The 15,944-nt window shown below is 42.7% G+C and overlaps 1 protein-coding gene across 1 annotated transcript in view; it reads right to left on the bottom strand.

The window, feature by feature from the left end:
* The window catches only part of gpc1a (glypican 1a), a 52,692-nt gene extending 37,326 nt beyond the window's left edge, over positions 1-15,366 (bottom strand). The window contains exon 1 of the mRNA XM_069679853.1: positions 15,216-15,366. Within this exon, the coding sequence (XP_069535954.1) occupies positions 15,216-15,366 (151 nt within the window). The remainder of the gene's footprint in view (positions 1-15,215) is intronic.
* Positions 15,367-15,944: the final 578 nt, after the last annotated feature.

The raw sequence follows: 15,944 nt of genomic DNA, 5'->3' as shown, positions 1-15,944 counted from the left end.
TAGATTAGCGTGCCAGGATTAGCGTGAGATTAGACATCAGCCCCTAATCCAAAAGCGCAGTGTTGTTTGGTGGTGACGGGAAGGTGAGAGCGGGGAATATGTGAATGTGAGCAGTGTGACGGAGGGGGTTAAAAGGGGCTTCCACAGCGGGATGCATCAAATCCTCTTGGTTGGGGGAACAGTGGGTCACAGCCTTTTCCAGGTCAAGTCCTTAGTGTCAGAACAGTGGAGAAACTGAATGCGATGTGGAAATGACTGCCTAATCAGATCTGCTGGGAGGACAGCCACGTGGTGAAGGGCTGAAGCATCAAATGGGAAGTTTGACTGAAGCGATAAGACTCTCTCTACACTGTACTACCAAAGGATTAAGACACACAGATACGTCATCTAGGTTGGGAATTCATCCAGTCATTCTTCTGAAACACTATCACCGTACTGTAGCTTGCAATATCCGTGTTAATTTGCTACATCAGGAAGTTGGTGCTCCTTTTTCTGGTTGTTTGTGCTGTTCTGTTTAATTGGAAGGATGACAAAGACAACCAGAGCAGAGAAAACAACATTAGATTGCCACAGAAATGCCAAAACACAAGCTCTTCTCAGTGAAACAACCATACACTGAACATGCCTGTTGGAAAAACATAGTATCTGAATAATATGGCCAAAAGTCAGATAACACCTTTGTGAGCCTGTTGGGCCTCCCACTCTAAAACCATGGACAGATATGGAGTTGTCTCTAACAGTGGTCACTCTTTTGGATTTTTGGAACGTCTCGATGGGAATGTGTGCCCGTTCACTGATGTTGGTCAACAAGGTCTTGCCTGTAATTAGGATCCTAATTCCTTCTAAAGTGGCTTTAGTTGGGGTTCTGTCACTCAGGTCACTCAAGGTCCTCCACACCAGACTGGTCTTACCAGGTCTTTAAGGACCATGTTTCCTGCAGGGGCACAGTCAAGGACTTCCCCCAAAACTGTTTGGAAAGAAGCCAACTGGCTGAAATGTCCTGTGGTGTTAAGAAGAACCTTCCCCGTGGGAGGCAACCCCCTGTGTGCGGGGTACGGGCTCGTGCACCCTCTTTCTTTCTTTCCCTCTTTTTTATTTTTCTATTTATTTATTTATTTTTATTTATTTATATATTATTAATTTTTTCAAAGACATAAAATATCCGCAGTCATTTATCCTAAACATGGAGTTTGTTGAATCAAAATGTTTGCCAGCAGGGTCTGAGTGGGAATCTCTGTTCTTGATTCATGTGCATATCCTTCTTGACCTCTGACATTACACGGACCGATCCACTTGCCAGAGGGAGGGTGAAGGATCACAACGGTCAGTTTCTTTCCTCCCACATTGCCGCTGGAGGTGTTGCCGCCGATTAGGTGGGACGTCTTATCTTGCATTTGCATGAATTCCCAGGTTGCCGGTCCGAGCCTTTTACCAGATCATCAATGTTTATGACACATAAATAAACAGTAAATCTTCTGCAATCACAATGTCTGTTAATATTCAAATAAAAAATGTGAGGAAATTGCGAAGCAGCTATTTAAATTTCACAGGGAAAACTTCTTCTTCTGCTCGGAAATCGCTTCAGAAAATTCATTATCATGTCTCCCACGGTGCCTTCGGGCAAGGATCTGTAAGCACTGCACAGGAGCTGCTGCACAAAGTGAGGAACATTTGAAAAACTCATATGGATACCCTGGTGTGTCGTCAGGATATGACGCAGTCGCTGTATCTTTAAAATGTTATGAGCCGAGGAGCCGTTTTTATGCAGTTCGCCACCTCCATGAAATAAACTTCTCAGTCACTCCCGACGGCAAACTATCTAATAAAGCAGAAATGCAGTAGAGATAACAATAAAAATAACAGGAAATAGCCTCTGAGCTGAGACTCGGGAGGTTAAAATGATAAAAAAAAAGAAGGAGATAGACTGGCTGTGTGGAGCACAGTGAGGCGGGTAGAAACAAACACAGCAGACGTGCACAGAGTTTGGATTTTCTCACAAGCATATCTAATAATAGGCCTCTGTCTGAGCCTCACGTGCACACACACACACACACACACACACACACGACAACACAGTGACGGGGTGGATCCTCCTGGATTTCAGATTCCCCATTAACAAACAACACCTCTCAAGATGTCCCGGGCAGCTGATGAACATTTGTGAGAGTGTGTTTGTGTGTTGTGCTAAATGTCAACAGCATTATCCTCTATCGATGTGGCCTTTTAGATCCACTCTGCAACATTCAAATCAATGATCTTCTCAGTCCACTAACATGTGATGTATCAAAGATGTTAATTCCCTGCTGTTGCCAAATCTGTTTTACCTTGTCGGGCGGTGACACACACACATGCCAGTCACACTCAACGAGATCTGCCCCTGATAATACTCTCAATCAGTCTCAATCCGATCAGCGCTCTGATGCACTCGCAGTCAGGACACTCGGTGGCTGTACTCCAACCACAAACATCCTCTATTGTGCAGAAGCTCTGAGTTACTTCAAGCTATAAAACGGGTAAAAACCCTGCTGGGATTTGAGGAAAATACTTGTGTGATTATCTATGTGATTAGCTGTGATTATGTAATGTCTCCCCTGGTGACTGTACAGTACATTGAACAAAGAACGGCTGCTCATTCAACAGTATAATTTGGCGGTTAGGATCATTTTGAGGACAAACTACATTACACAAACAGAATGCGAACTCTCAGGGGGAATCATCGTGTCTCAAGGTAATTTTTTGTGTATTTTTCTCGACAAATTATATTTTCTTATGCAGCCTTTCCAAAGTCTCAGCTCTGATTGATTCATGTAGCTTTCTATCAGTTGACCCGTCCCCCTTGGTTACTGTCGCTACGCCTGTCAAGCTGCGCCGCCTCGTGCTGGCATCTAAATATGATGGCGTTTCCAACTATAACAGTGAGAGATGTTCCAAGAGAAATAAAAGCAAATTTCAGGAAAAATAGTTCCCAAATATCAGAGAGAAGTCGACAGAAAGGACGACAATATGCTTTTGAAAGAAACATCAATATAATCTGTCAGCGGAGTGTTGAGAATGAAGAGGACATAGAAATCGAGGCAAAAGCTCACCGGTCCCAATGCACGTCTTGATAATTCATGTTAAGGATCATATACAGGAACAACAATGTTCCTCCACAGCGGGGTAAGTCAAAATATTGTTTTTTTTTAAGCTACTGTTTAGTTATGACTCCCATTTTAGCCCATTGCTAGCAAAACCAGTGCGTCAGGATATCACTCGCATATCGTGGGCTTGATCCACACACTGAATCTCCTAAAGGCACAACAGGAAAGCCCAACAAAATCCTGTTCAAGTTTGCCACATCAATGGCACAAACTAAGGAGCCAGACAGGATTGCAAGCGGAAACCAGTTGAGTGTCTTCCACTATTTTTTAATCCGTGTCGACATCTCTCCGAATTTCTGGCTTCGGAAGAGCGGAAAATATGACACCCCCCTCTAAACTTTGAGGATATCTGCTTGGAGATTCCACACGCACACCGTTTCAGCATTTCTCCTTGTTCTGAAAGCTCGACAGGCCTCCCGCGCCTAGTTACGGTTGCTAACGCAGGATTGGACAGTGGCGGTTTAAGGGAGAGGCTTTGCGAAGGGTCATTTTCTTAGGGTTGTCTACATTTATGATGCGGTTGTAGCCTGACATCACCACAACTACTGCAGACATTGGATTAAAAAGACAATCATTCAAATCTTCACACATATAAATGGTTATTTTTCCCATTGGCTAAAGCTGTGAGCAGGACGAATTACGGTGACATAGCGCTCACAACAAGTCCAGGAAATAACTGGAGAGGTATAACTGCTGATCAACTGATGCCCATACAGGTGTTTGATGGTATGAAAAAGAGCTGTGTCTTAAGCTTTTCTTTGGTAGTATCACTCTCTGATCTGTGTCCTTATCAGATCAATATGTAATAAGCTAAATTAGACTTCCCTCTGCATTGTGCGTTTGAATAAAGACAATTGTAGTAGCACTCTTCTGATCCACCGGTAGTTGTAGTTTAGCAGCTTGTGCAAAAACAACTTTTCCTGTCTTTCTCCAAAACACCCATTTAGCTCTAAAGACCTGAAAACACCCGACACATTAATCTCCGTTATAAGCAATTAATAGTAATCAGGCGTTCAGAGGTCTCGTAATGCATCACTGTGATTCTCTAACGTTGGAAGGAAACTCACCGCTCGTGTCCTTCCCTGAAATTACAAACCACAATGCATGGCGGTTAATATGCAGAGCTGTGAGCTGAAGCGCAGGCTGGACGCACTTAACCGACACATCTCATCCACTGCTGTCGTCTCTATTCAGTCAGTCATAAGAAGCTATTAAAATCATGTCAAATTCAGCTGAAGTGCACACGAAGGCTTGAGACTGCACAGTGTGTTACAAAACAACTATATGTAGTGTTTTATAGTATGACTTCAGGATGGTTAGCTCTCTATTCTCCTTTTTTAGCGAAATGCAAAGAACATAATGATTAAAATTAACAAGGAAAACAAGCAAACTGCCTGGTTTTAACTCCTTTCCAAACAGGAGTTAATGCATCCATTATCTATACCGCATACCGTGTTCAGGGTCGCGGTGGGGCTGGAGCCAATCCCAGCTGTCATTGGGTGAGAGGCGGGGTTACACCTGGACTGGTCGCCAGGGCTGCCACGTAGATACAGACTTTCACGCTCACATTCACACCTACAGGCAATTTTAGAGTCACAACTGAACCAAACAAGCATGTCTTTGGACTGTGGGAGGAGGCCGGATTACCCAGAGAGAACCCACACATGCACAGTGATAACATGCAAACTCTACACAACAAGGCCCACTTTGTCCGAATCAGGATTTGAACCAGGAACCTTCTAGCTTTGAGGCACTAACCACTGCACCATCGTGCAGCCTGGAAATGCCATGAAATAATGAATAGGTTAAAACCTAGTATGTGGCTGACCGCATCAGGTCAATGTGCGCTTTTGTGGTCAATGTGTTACAAGGACTGTCCTTATGAGGCCAATGAGGAGGACAGGTGAGGACTGCAGAGGAGCAGCGGAGGAGCAGCCCCGCATACTCCCCAAAAAAAGTATCCAGAGCCGTATAGACAGAGAGTTGCGTCAGTGGAGGTCCAATATGCTCCATGATCCGCCATTGCGATGTCGCAACTCTCTCTCTCTATGGCTGTGAAAGCACCATCACTCACTTACTCAGGCAGTCACATTAACCTTCATAGGAGAGCAAGAAACCTGACAAATACATTTTGGAAGCTGGAACAAGAAAGAAGAAAATTGTTTGCATTTTAAGCATATTTATTGATGGTAATTTTCTATCACATGACTTTTCAAGCCCTTAATAAATGCAGCATGCTTTTACTACATTGTTCAGTGGTCCCTTGATGTAACTGTAGAAGCCGCTCAGAAAACCCCCAGTATAACCAGTTCTGCACCAGTTCATTTCATGTAAATTCCTGTTATGCCAGTAAATCTCCATCCGCTCAATCCAGGCACACTTACACAATCACACAGTGTGTTTAGGGCCCCGTGGAGCATATGTATGCATGAAGAGCCTTGACTCATAAAGCAACCGAGCAACCACCGAGTCCACCACATCACACAAACAGCTCATCTTTTCATTTGGAAAACAGATGGACGCTCGACTCCCAGAGAGGAGGGGGAAGATGAGAGGAAGGCTGGGAGGAGGAGGAGAAAGTAAAAATAGAGGCTGATAAGAAGGAGGAAGTAGACATTAAAGAAAAGAGAGAGAACAGAGGAGGAGAGGTGTGAACGAGAGCGAGCGGGCGGAATGCAGAGGGAGGAAGAGACAGAGGTTATCGATACTGGTTTGTTCCACATTGATTTTAGGTGCAATGATTGATGTTTGAGCATCGAACGGTTTGTGCTTTTGCTCCCCAGTACTTTTTTATCCTCACCTCCTGCCACTCCTCTTTTACGTGATGATCATAAGGATGCAGGAGGGCTGTATGACCCCCAACCTTACAGCCATCAGATATGTTGGCCTTTACCCACCGTCATTCTGGATAATAGCTTGGGGTTGATATGCAGAATGTTCAATATTAACGTGGCTGCATTAAATAGCTATACATCAACACGTATCAACAATATAAAGACAATAGTGCAATTAAATCTGTTTTGCAAATTGACTTGCAAGTCATAAAAGAAAATGTGCCCCAGCTCAACCACACTTAGTTATAGCGTTGTGTGCATGCATGGCAAATTAGCAATTTACAATAATAACAGAGGCACAAAACACTTCTGAATTATTGGGAACAATTACTCCTTAGTTTCAGACATAAGCTAGACAACAAATGTCTTTCCAGCAAATGTAATTTTGCTGTCTAAAATGGCTAGCCTACTATCAATCTTAACAGCATATAGCTAGCTAGCTATATATGCTAACATTTTGCATGGGTGAGCTTGTTGAAAACAGCTCTGGCTGATATATTTATATCTCCAGCTGACTCATTTTAAAACAAGAACTTTGTAAAAGGTGCCTTAAATACATACTTGATGGCTACATGCATGATATTGTGCTAAAACAGACTTAAGAATCAAGACTGATGCTAAAGCTATGATTCCAGTCAGAGGTTAGCATCCCCACCAGTTGATGATCCCTGGAGAAGACATGTGGGCTAAATAAATAAACAGGAGGCTATCTTGTATTTCTGTGTAGAACCTTTTAGTCATAATATAAGAAGGATTACAAAAAATGTAAGCTCAGACAATCATTTTGTTCCAACATCCCTTTTTAGCTGCTTAACGTTAGCCTTATACTTTGACTTTTTTTCTATCAAAATGGTTTCTCTTTAAATGTTACAAGAAAAAGCTTTTAGGTTGAGGAGTCACAGATGTGTTTGGGGATGTAAAACGAGGATTGCTGGAGCGTAAACTACCCCAAAATCCAATACAGAGCAGGACAGAGCAGCTAACATTAGCCTAACCATGCTAGCATCCAGTACCAGCTTCCAGTCGGGAAACATTACACCGCAGATGTGGAAGTTGTGACAAGTTTTAACATGTTGTAAGTTAATGAAGTGCCAGTAGAAGGGTGAACAAAAAACCATGTGTATCAGCAGTAAGGAATCCACTTTTGCAAGCTAGTTAGCCAAACATGCTAACATTTACAACCCAGTTACACACATTGAATTGTGTTTATCTTAGCCTGTAGCCCTTTGCCCATGCTTGAGCATGCTAAGAAATCCAAAGATTTACATATTGCTGAGGTGTGTTTGCTTGGCTCGGATTGGAAAATTGCTGTTCAGTGGAGGGTTTTATTAGCACATGGTCAGTTCTAATACACTCGGAATCATTTCCTCTTCCTTGTGTTCAATAAAAAGCATCAGACAAGGATCAAATATGGAGCACAGGAGTCAGGGCCAGAATGAAACCAGCTGTACCAACACCCATCCCAAGTCTATGAAAGGAAGATGGGGGAGTGATGACAGTAAAGGCAACCATGACAGAGCCTCCTCCCTTCTTCCTCTCATCTTTCTTCTGGTCTCCCTCTCTTCACATCCTCCACCCTCCTCCTCCTCCTCACCTCTATCGCCGTCTGTCTCTCTTATGTCGCTGCATCAGACATCATGAAAGATTCACAGCGCTGCTTTTAACACATCTTGCCAACCAGACCTCCCCTCCCTCCCTCCCTCTCTCCATCCATCCCTCTCTCTCTCTCTCTCACTCACACACACATTTATAGACCCTGCACTGGTAGATCTGAGACTGTCTTGAAAAACAATGCGGAGATGGAAGCCGGAATAAGACAGACAACAAGGGAATGGAAGAGGGAGGGAGAGTGCAAAAGTTATAGAACAGTATAAAAAGATGGTGTGTTGGTGCGTGCATGTGTGTGTGTGTGTGTGTGTTTGCAGACTGGGTATTCGGCGTTCCACTTGGTGGCTTGTGCTGTGAGCGCCTGACTGAGCATGTGATGTGTGACAGATGACGGACAGTATCAATTTCCTCTCCGGCACACAGGCGTAAACGCTCACACAGAAGGGTTTCACTGACAGGACTCTGTGTGCAGATGTGTGCAAACGTCACAGGACGAGCTGCAGGTAAGCTGTGAAATATTAATACATGTATTTTCCTGGAGCTTTGTAATGTGAATTATATAGGTTTCAGAATTCTCATAGGTCATGCATACTTAAAAATGCAGGGGAGAGTTTTGAGCCTTTATTTAGTAGGTATGTTGGTACAAACGCAGCTCTGGATCTTAATCATGGCAGAAATGCAGCAATGCTAATGCTTGACACACCTTAAATCAATATCATTCTCTCATTGTTAAAAAATCCTATTTAAGTCTCGAAATGCTTCACTGAATTTCTCTCCAGGCATTCTTAATAAAACTGTAAGGCTACTACTGATTTTTTTTTTATAGTGTTCACAGCGTACGGTGGCCCTGAGAGCTCAACTCGCTGCAAATTGAAGAAAACATTGTCACCTATTTGATAACACATGGGGAGCATAAAAAATGCTGCAAAGTGGGGGGAACTCAACCGAATACAAAAACATTGGATGTAGCGCAGATGGTACCTATTTTCAGTGGACAATAAAGAGTGATGCACACGGCTAGGACTCGCTTCCGGTTGACATGAGCTGTGTCCCAATCCAGGGGCTGCATCCTCCGAAGGCTATATTTGAAGGCCGATTGCGTCACAGCAGCACGTCAGAGGCTGTCCCATTTTAAAGGCTCCTTCAGATGCGGGAGGACAAATGCATCCTTTTTTCCCAGGCCATGAAGGATAAGAATACTTCTATTATGCCATATATTTCTCTATGCTTCTCTGTGTCAGAGCAACTGTAACGCCCGAAATTCCCCCCCGGAGATTAATAAAGTATTTCTGATTCTGATTCTGATCCATGGGACACATTCTTCGTGGCCCAATGTATCCTGAGATTCATTGCACGCCAATTCAAACCAGATGCCGGACTCTTAAGCGGCCGAGGAATACACTTTAAAATATAAATGAATAGGTAGCGATACAAATGTTTAAAAAACAAAAGAGGCCTTGAAACAAATTGTCTTTAAATTAATAAATAATAAGTTACCTGGCGTTAGTGATGATAGCTAGTTTGCCCGCTAGCTACCTGTTGCTAGGGGACAGGAGCTGCGTTTGGTGAAGCAAGGTTAAGGGCTGGAACAGATGGTGACACAAACAGGAAATCTTCCGCAGACCAGAACGTCTCATTTCAGTTTGGCCTTAACGTTCACGCAGGCTATTGTTTGCAGCCCCCGAATTGAGACACAGCTACAGGCTGCACCTCAGGAAGTGAAGTAAATAAGTAAACAAATCTAAATTAGCTGCATATTTACGAGCTGCAGCATTTCAGTGATACACGCGTTACACGTCAATAATCATAGTCTTTTTTTTTAATTAAAAAAAAAAGATCTGAGTGCTTCCTCCAACATTCTTTGTGACGCACAAGAAGCATGTGCTTATAACGTCCACTGGATGGATGAAACATTTGGGCAGACAGAAACCATCAGATATCATAAGACTGTAAGGTTCCTAAAGTTAATACTTAGGGGAAAACATTTCATATCTTCTTTTGTTTTAGGTTTGCATGGCGCTTTGTAATGATGTCATCAAGTTGAGTCCTCTCCTTCTGCAACAGTAATGTTTTTACATTTTCTATAAATATGTGCAACATTTGGGTGAATAAAGTAGTGTGATATAATCGGGTCTTTATGGGCTGTTATCTGTATCAGTAAACATGTTTTCCTATATGCACCAATAGGGCTGCTGATGTTTTACAGAACATGTCATGCAGAAAACAATTCAGTTAAGTTTTTACTCTCTGAAATCTGTATTTTGTCTTTTGAATGATGATAATTAATCATTTAGAGGCCGTGTATCTAAAGAAAGGGCACTGACATTGTGTAAATGTTAATGAATGGAGGCTCCCTGGTTGACTGAGTGTTGTTAAAGAGTCCTGACCTGTAACCAAACCTGTAACGTGTCCTAATCTACAGGTAATCTGACCTAAAACGCTGCGGATCATGTTTAGCTCTGTCATACGAACACACATCCTCCCTGCAACTCCTCTGTGTTCTTTAAAACAAGCAACAACGTGACAAACACTCAATATGTTCGCTTCATAACACACACAGGCGTCAACACTCAATACCTCTCAGTACAGAACATGAAGCGTGCAGGATGTATAGTCCCCCTCGGTGTCTGTCATACGATCACATGGGTGTGTGCTGCTCTGCTCTGACAATGCATGTGTGAATGAAACACAAGTGTCTTCCCTGGAGAAGGTGTTGGCTTTCTCTGACTTACACACACACACACACACACACACTATAGGGCGAGCTAGTCTTTAACTATTGAGCAGGTACAATGTGTGTGAGTTAAAAGCGCTCGCAGGCACAAAGACAGACAGGCAGGCGGACAGGCAGACAGCAGGAAAGACGACTTCCATTCACATGGTGTAAATTCGAAAGGACAATAGATGTGAGCAGGGAGGGAGAAGAAAGGGAGCTTTATTTAAATCAGGAGCATCTTCTTATCAGATTACACACTGTTTACTCAGGAATTAAGATATTTATCATATCCACTTACTAACACAGGTCTCACACCCTGTTAAGACCTACATCTCCTATGCAGACAGTCCTCTAGAATCTGATATACTCCTGATATTGTGCATTTCCCTTGCAGATTTTAGTGCTGTCTGTTCACTTCCTGTTTGAATCTGCATACACATTTCGGAGCTCTTTTCCATTAAAAATAAAGTGAAAACGCTGAGCTTGGATGGAGAGGAGGAGGAGAGACAGATGGAGAATTTTGATTGCTCTGCTTGAATTACTTTCCCTCATGCAACAGCTAATTGCACGTCAGTGATGTTGAGAGAGTTGGTATTCGTGATTGCTGCCAAATTTCACGAGCAAAAATTTAAATCCACGCCAGCACTCACAATAAAAACATTCCTGGCATCAAATTTGGTTATATCGTACGGAGGCCCAAAGTGGATATGAATACATATATTTTATTAACTCAGTTTTCCTGTGATAGCGAGTTCTTTCCGGTAGTTTTCTTGAGATCGTGAGTTATTTCCTCGTTATAACAAAGCTTGTTTTCCTGTGAAAACTGTATCATTTTCTGATGATCTAAAAAACAAAACAACAGGCCGGTCACTGTGATATTACAGACCATACATGAAAGCTCCCTAAAATTGAAGCCAAAACCTCTCTAGCGCCCCCTGCTGCCTGGCTGCAGTATAGGTCATAAAGCCTGCCTCCTCCATGTCCATACGATGGGAGCAGATGGAGACGCGTCATCTATCTATATATACAGTCATTGTTACAGACCAGGACATGCCATGCTGCCATTGCCCACACTAATGAGGTACCGTTAAATCAGGTATATTGGTTGCACCGGTATATAGGACGCAGCCCACTTTTTAGATGAAAAAAAAAATAGTATTAACAGTGCGTGTTATACACCGAAATTTTCGATAATGAGATCAATAAGTCAAGATCTCGAGAAAACAACTGTACATTACTCGTTATCACAGGAAAATTTAGTAAATAAAATGTATGGATGCATGTCCGCTTAGGGCTTCCGTAATTTCGTACAAATATTTGCAATGCTTTTCTTTGTTGGCATTTTATTGGGTATTTATGGGGCTGTTTTTGAATGAGTTGGATTTAGTGTTTGCCAAACTGTGCTATAGTTGTCTGACTGACCTCAGAGGTACAAAGAGAATAAAGGTTTTTTAATCGAACCTCAAAACAAAAAGAATCCCAAAACCGAAAACTGAACTTGGTCTTTTATATTCCTTGATGAAAGGGTTTGGTTGTAACACACTTTTTTTTCTCAAACGACAGCATTGAAAGGAAGTATTGCTTTTGAATGCATGTGGCACTGGCCCTCATCTCTAACCAGCAGCATCGCCCTGCATATTACTGAAGTAACCTTCTGTAGTGCTCTGCAGATAATGCTAATCATGAACAGCTGCTTCTGTCAGGAGACAGTTTGTTTCTCCACATGTGAGCCTGATCAGCCACAGGGCTCAAACAGTTACAGCATACTATGCAAATTGAAGCCTAAATGTCGGGATTTAATTTATACACTACTAGTTTTGCTTCTGATATCGATGTTTAACTTGTTTTACAGCAGTTTCAAAGCAGTAACACTTGTTCAAGTTTGATTTTATTGATATATTATGACCTTTAATCACGAGGTCACATCTTTATGTATTCAGAACAGTGTTTAAAAAGAAGAGCTGTCCAATGTATCAGAGTCAATATGTAGTTACAGGCCCGACAGAAGCCAAAACAAACACATTAAAACAAAGAAAGATTAAGTTACTTTAGTCTTTTTAACATATTTTTCCAAATACAGAGTCTTTTATTTGGTAGATTCCAGTTCTCTTATTTTGAAAATCCTCTTAAATCCCTTCAGAATGACTCTGTCTCTTTAAAGACGTCAAAAAACATCAAACATGAATGCTTTTTTAATCAGGACAGTTTGAAACTTGGTCACAGTGAAAAGAAAAGCAAACAGCAAATTGAAGTATTAACTTTGCACACTAATTTTTTCTCATATGCTTGCAGAAACAATGGTCAGTGTTAGGTATGTTGCAGTACTTTTGTGTAACCAAAAATCAAACCTCCTTTGCGACTCGTTATGTCTGTCGGTTATTTTGTCAGGACAGCCTGTAGACTACTGTACTTTCAAAGTATTGACTCGACCGTCATTGCATAGCCTCGTTTAGGGCCCATAATCTGTAACTCTGCAGCCTCTCTAATAGCAGGAATGGAACAATACAACACAGGCTCTTAGTCCCACCAGTGTTGTGGAGCTGTGTTTAGCCTGCTGATGCTTCTTCACATTTGAAGTCGAGCTCTTCACAGCTGACGAGCACTTATCCGCCAGACACAGCTTACATTTCACCGTCATGTTGTTCACGTCCCTTTAGCCCAAAAATAATGTGAATATTTCCACAAAGTAAATGCCGTCTTATCTGCCATCTTGCTAGTTGAGTTAGCTAGCTAGCATGTGCACCGACACAACTGTGTTTACATTCCGCTGGTACGCAGCTACCTGCCAACAGAGACAAACAGACACAGCGCTTTTTTCTGATTACTTTTTATGAAAAAGGAACTAAATAACAGATTACTTGAATACTTGTTACAATAAGAAATTAATCTGAGTACTTTATAAAGGACTACTTTGTAACGCGTTGCCCCCAACACTGGTAATGGAGGGTAACCATAAAGTATGCAAAGGGCAGTTACATCATTCAAACGATTAAGATTCCTCCTAAAGGTGCAGAAAGGACATCCAACTGAGGTTTTCCAGGTGCAAACATGACTAGCTTAGCGTGCTGCACCTAAGTTTTGTTAATGTGAGGATCCTGGGCGACACTAACATCCTCCTCAGTGACACTGACTCAGTGTCTCAGGGGTCTATCTCTTCCTGAGCGGAAAAAGCTAAATTTATAAACCTTCGTTCTCTGACATGAGAGAGATTGAAGAGGGGTCTGTTCTGGTGAATTCTGCTGCCGGCCGCCATCTTTCTGCTCCTATCAGGTTGTCAGTTTTAATGGGTTCAGGGGAGGCCGATATCTCGCTCAAATAACTGGAGCAGATCAAGGTCCAAGTGAGTGGAGCATTGTGTCTTTTCATCTGTCAATAAAAGATGAGTTTTTAATGGAAAATTAGGAAGAGCGCGAGGTCGGTGCTCTTCCTCAGTCGTCCACGAAGCTCAGAGAGAAACCTTGAGTGACTCACTTCTTCTCTGTCTCTTTCTACCTGTCTACCTGTCTGTCCGTCTCCCCCTCTCTCTCCGCCTCCCTCTTGTGAGTTTGTTGATCTCCATTTCACTCACACACCTACACACAGACACATCCAATATTAATACCTCGCCCGCCCATACAAGATTATTTTCACTGACACAACATGGAATGACCTTCAGATCGAGCACACCTCAATCTCTCCTCTCTTTCATCTCCTCCTGAGCCAGGTGAGGTCAGAGTTTGTCTACGTCTTCAAGTGAAACACGGAGAGCGACAGATGATTGCCTTTAAGGAGGAAACAACTCAATTCCTCAATCTCTGCTCTCCTCAAGGCCGAGACAGTTTAATCAGGATCAGTGAGGAGTTGGAGACGAGATACAGAGGCTTTGATGTGCAACGCCTGGTTGGTTGACTGACTGACTGTTGAGCTGATTGATTAGTTGACGTGCTGCGTAACTGACTGATTGATTAAATGCATAATGGGTTGAATGGTCGGATGGTTCACTGACTGACAAGAGAGCGAACCAGAGGATGAAACAAGAGACTGAAACAGTCGCTCTCTCCTCTTTTTAACTTTATAACAGCAGCTAACATGATGAACTGTACTTTGCCCGAAGCTAACTTAAATTATTAGTTTATGCAGATGAGAAAACAGGCAATTTCAGCATCTATGAAGTCACACACACACACACACACACACACACACACACCCTCCACACCTGCAGTCCAGACAATGAAAAATGCCCCTCAACACATTAGTGTACCTCTGCTATCCAACATGGACATGCATCATCCAAGAGCAGGAAGAAAATCTATATTTCCTTCTGTAGCTTATATCAAACAGTGTTCACACCTGCAGTGCAGGCGTCAGCAAACAACCATAACTGCCCTGATTAGACCATAATAGCTCCACAAGCACATGGCTCACACCCACCTGCAATGCCGCCCTCAGCAGACAATGAAACTGCCCCAGAAAGGACAGTAACAGAGACGGCTACAGACTGGAAACACTTCATTTAGGAGGCAAATGTGAAATAGGAGCTTATAGAGAAGCCAGAGAATTTCAAAATAAAAGCATATCTGCCTTTTGGAAGAATAAAACAAGTCAATGCAACTGAAAAGTTGCATTAACAAGCTTAAAACGCAGATGTATTAGCGTGTATGATTTCATCATCATCAAGCCAATCACAGTGCACTGGCCAGGCAGTTCATGCATAGGATATTTGTCTAAAAGGTATAATGCATTAGAAGCAATAGGCTCTCTTTCAATCATGTTGCCATTGGAGATCAGAAATCCCACGTAATAAAGTGATGTCAGAGAAAACCACAACAATACAGCATAAACATACTGATATATTAATAATTCATATAAAACTGATTTAAGTGAAGAAAAGTGAAGAAAATTAAGTGTTTTCTGTGTTTTATTTTCCTCCAAACTCACCGGAGATCTCCATCTGTGGTACCCCTGCTAGAGTGAACCCTTTCCCGGTGTAGAACTGCCGCAGGTCGGTGCAGCTCCTGTCCGCCCCGAACACCGGGCCCGGTGCTGCACAGAGACACGCCAACACACACAGGAGCACCGGGAGACACATCTTCTCAAGTGTACTCCTGTTTGTCCTTATAAACAGTCAGAAAATCCTCAAAATTTCAGCTTCGAGTCAATGAAGTTATTAGCAGATTCCTGTCTTCAGTGTTTTGTTGGTATTTTTTATATTTATAAGAGTTACAGTGTGTCTTAAGAAGCGGTTTTCCCCGTTAAAACTGCACGGAGCTCCGGTTAACTCACACGCGGACAACTAGGCAAGAGAAGCGGGCAGTCCTGGGTGTCTCTGGGGGAAAAAGAGCTACGACGCGCGGCTGTAGGTGTCAGGTACACCCCGCTCCTCCTCCTCCTCCGGTTCTTCTTCTTCAGCGCTGCTGCTGGCTGCAGAGATGTCAGACAAAAGAGTGTGTGTATGTGTGAGTGTGTGTGCGAGAGGGAGCAGGTGTCGCTCAGTCAAAGCCGGTGCAGATCCACGCGCGCATTAAAGGTTCATGATTATGGAAATGAGCCGGTTTAAAGGCAACAAAAGAGCAAAATCCGATATTTCTGATGAGGTTTCAGACAGGAGAGGAGCTGTCCGGTAAATCCTCCGGTCCACAATGAAACGTGTGTGAGAGGGAGAGAGTC

Source organism: Semicossyphus pulcher, unplaced genomic scaffold (genome assembly GCF_022749685.1).
Source record: "Semicossyphus pulcher isolate SPU_LCO1_2020_fin unplaced genomic scaffold, fSemPul1.0.p SCAF_4, whole genome shotgun sequence".
NCBI classification, from domain to species: domain Eukaryota; kingdom Metazoa; phylum Chordata; class Actinopteri; order Labriformes; family Labridae; genus Semicossyphus; species Semicossyphus pulcher.
This window is presented reverse-complemented; position numbering and strand designations above follow the sequence as displayed.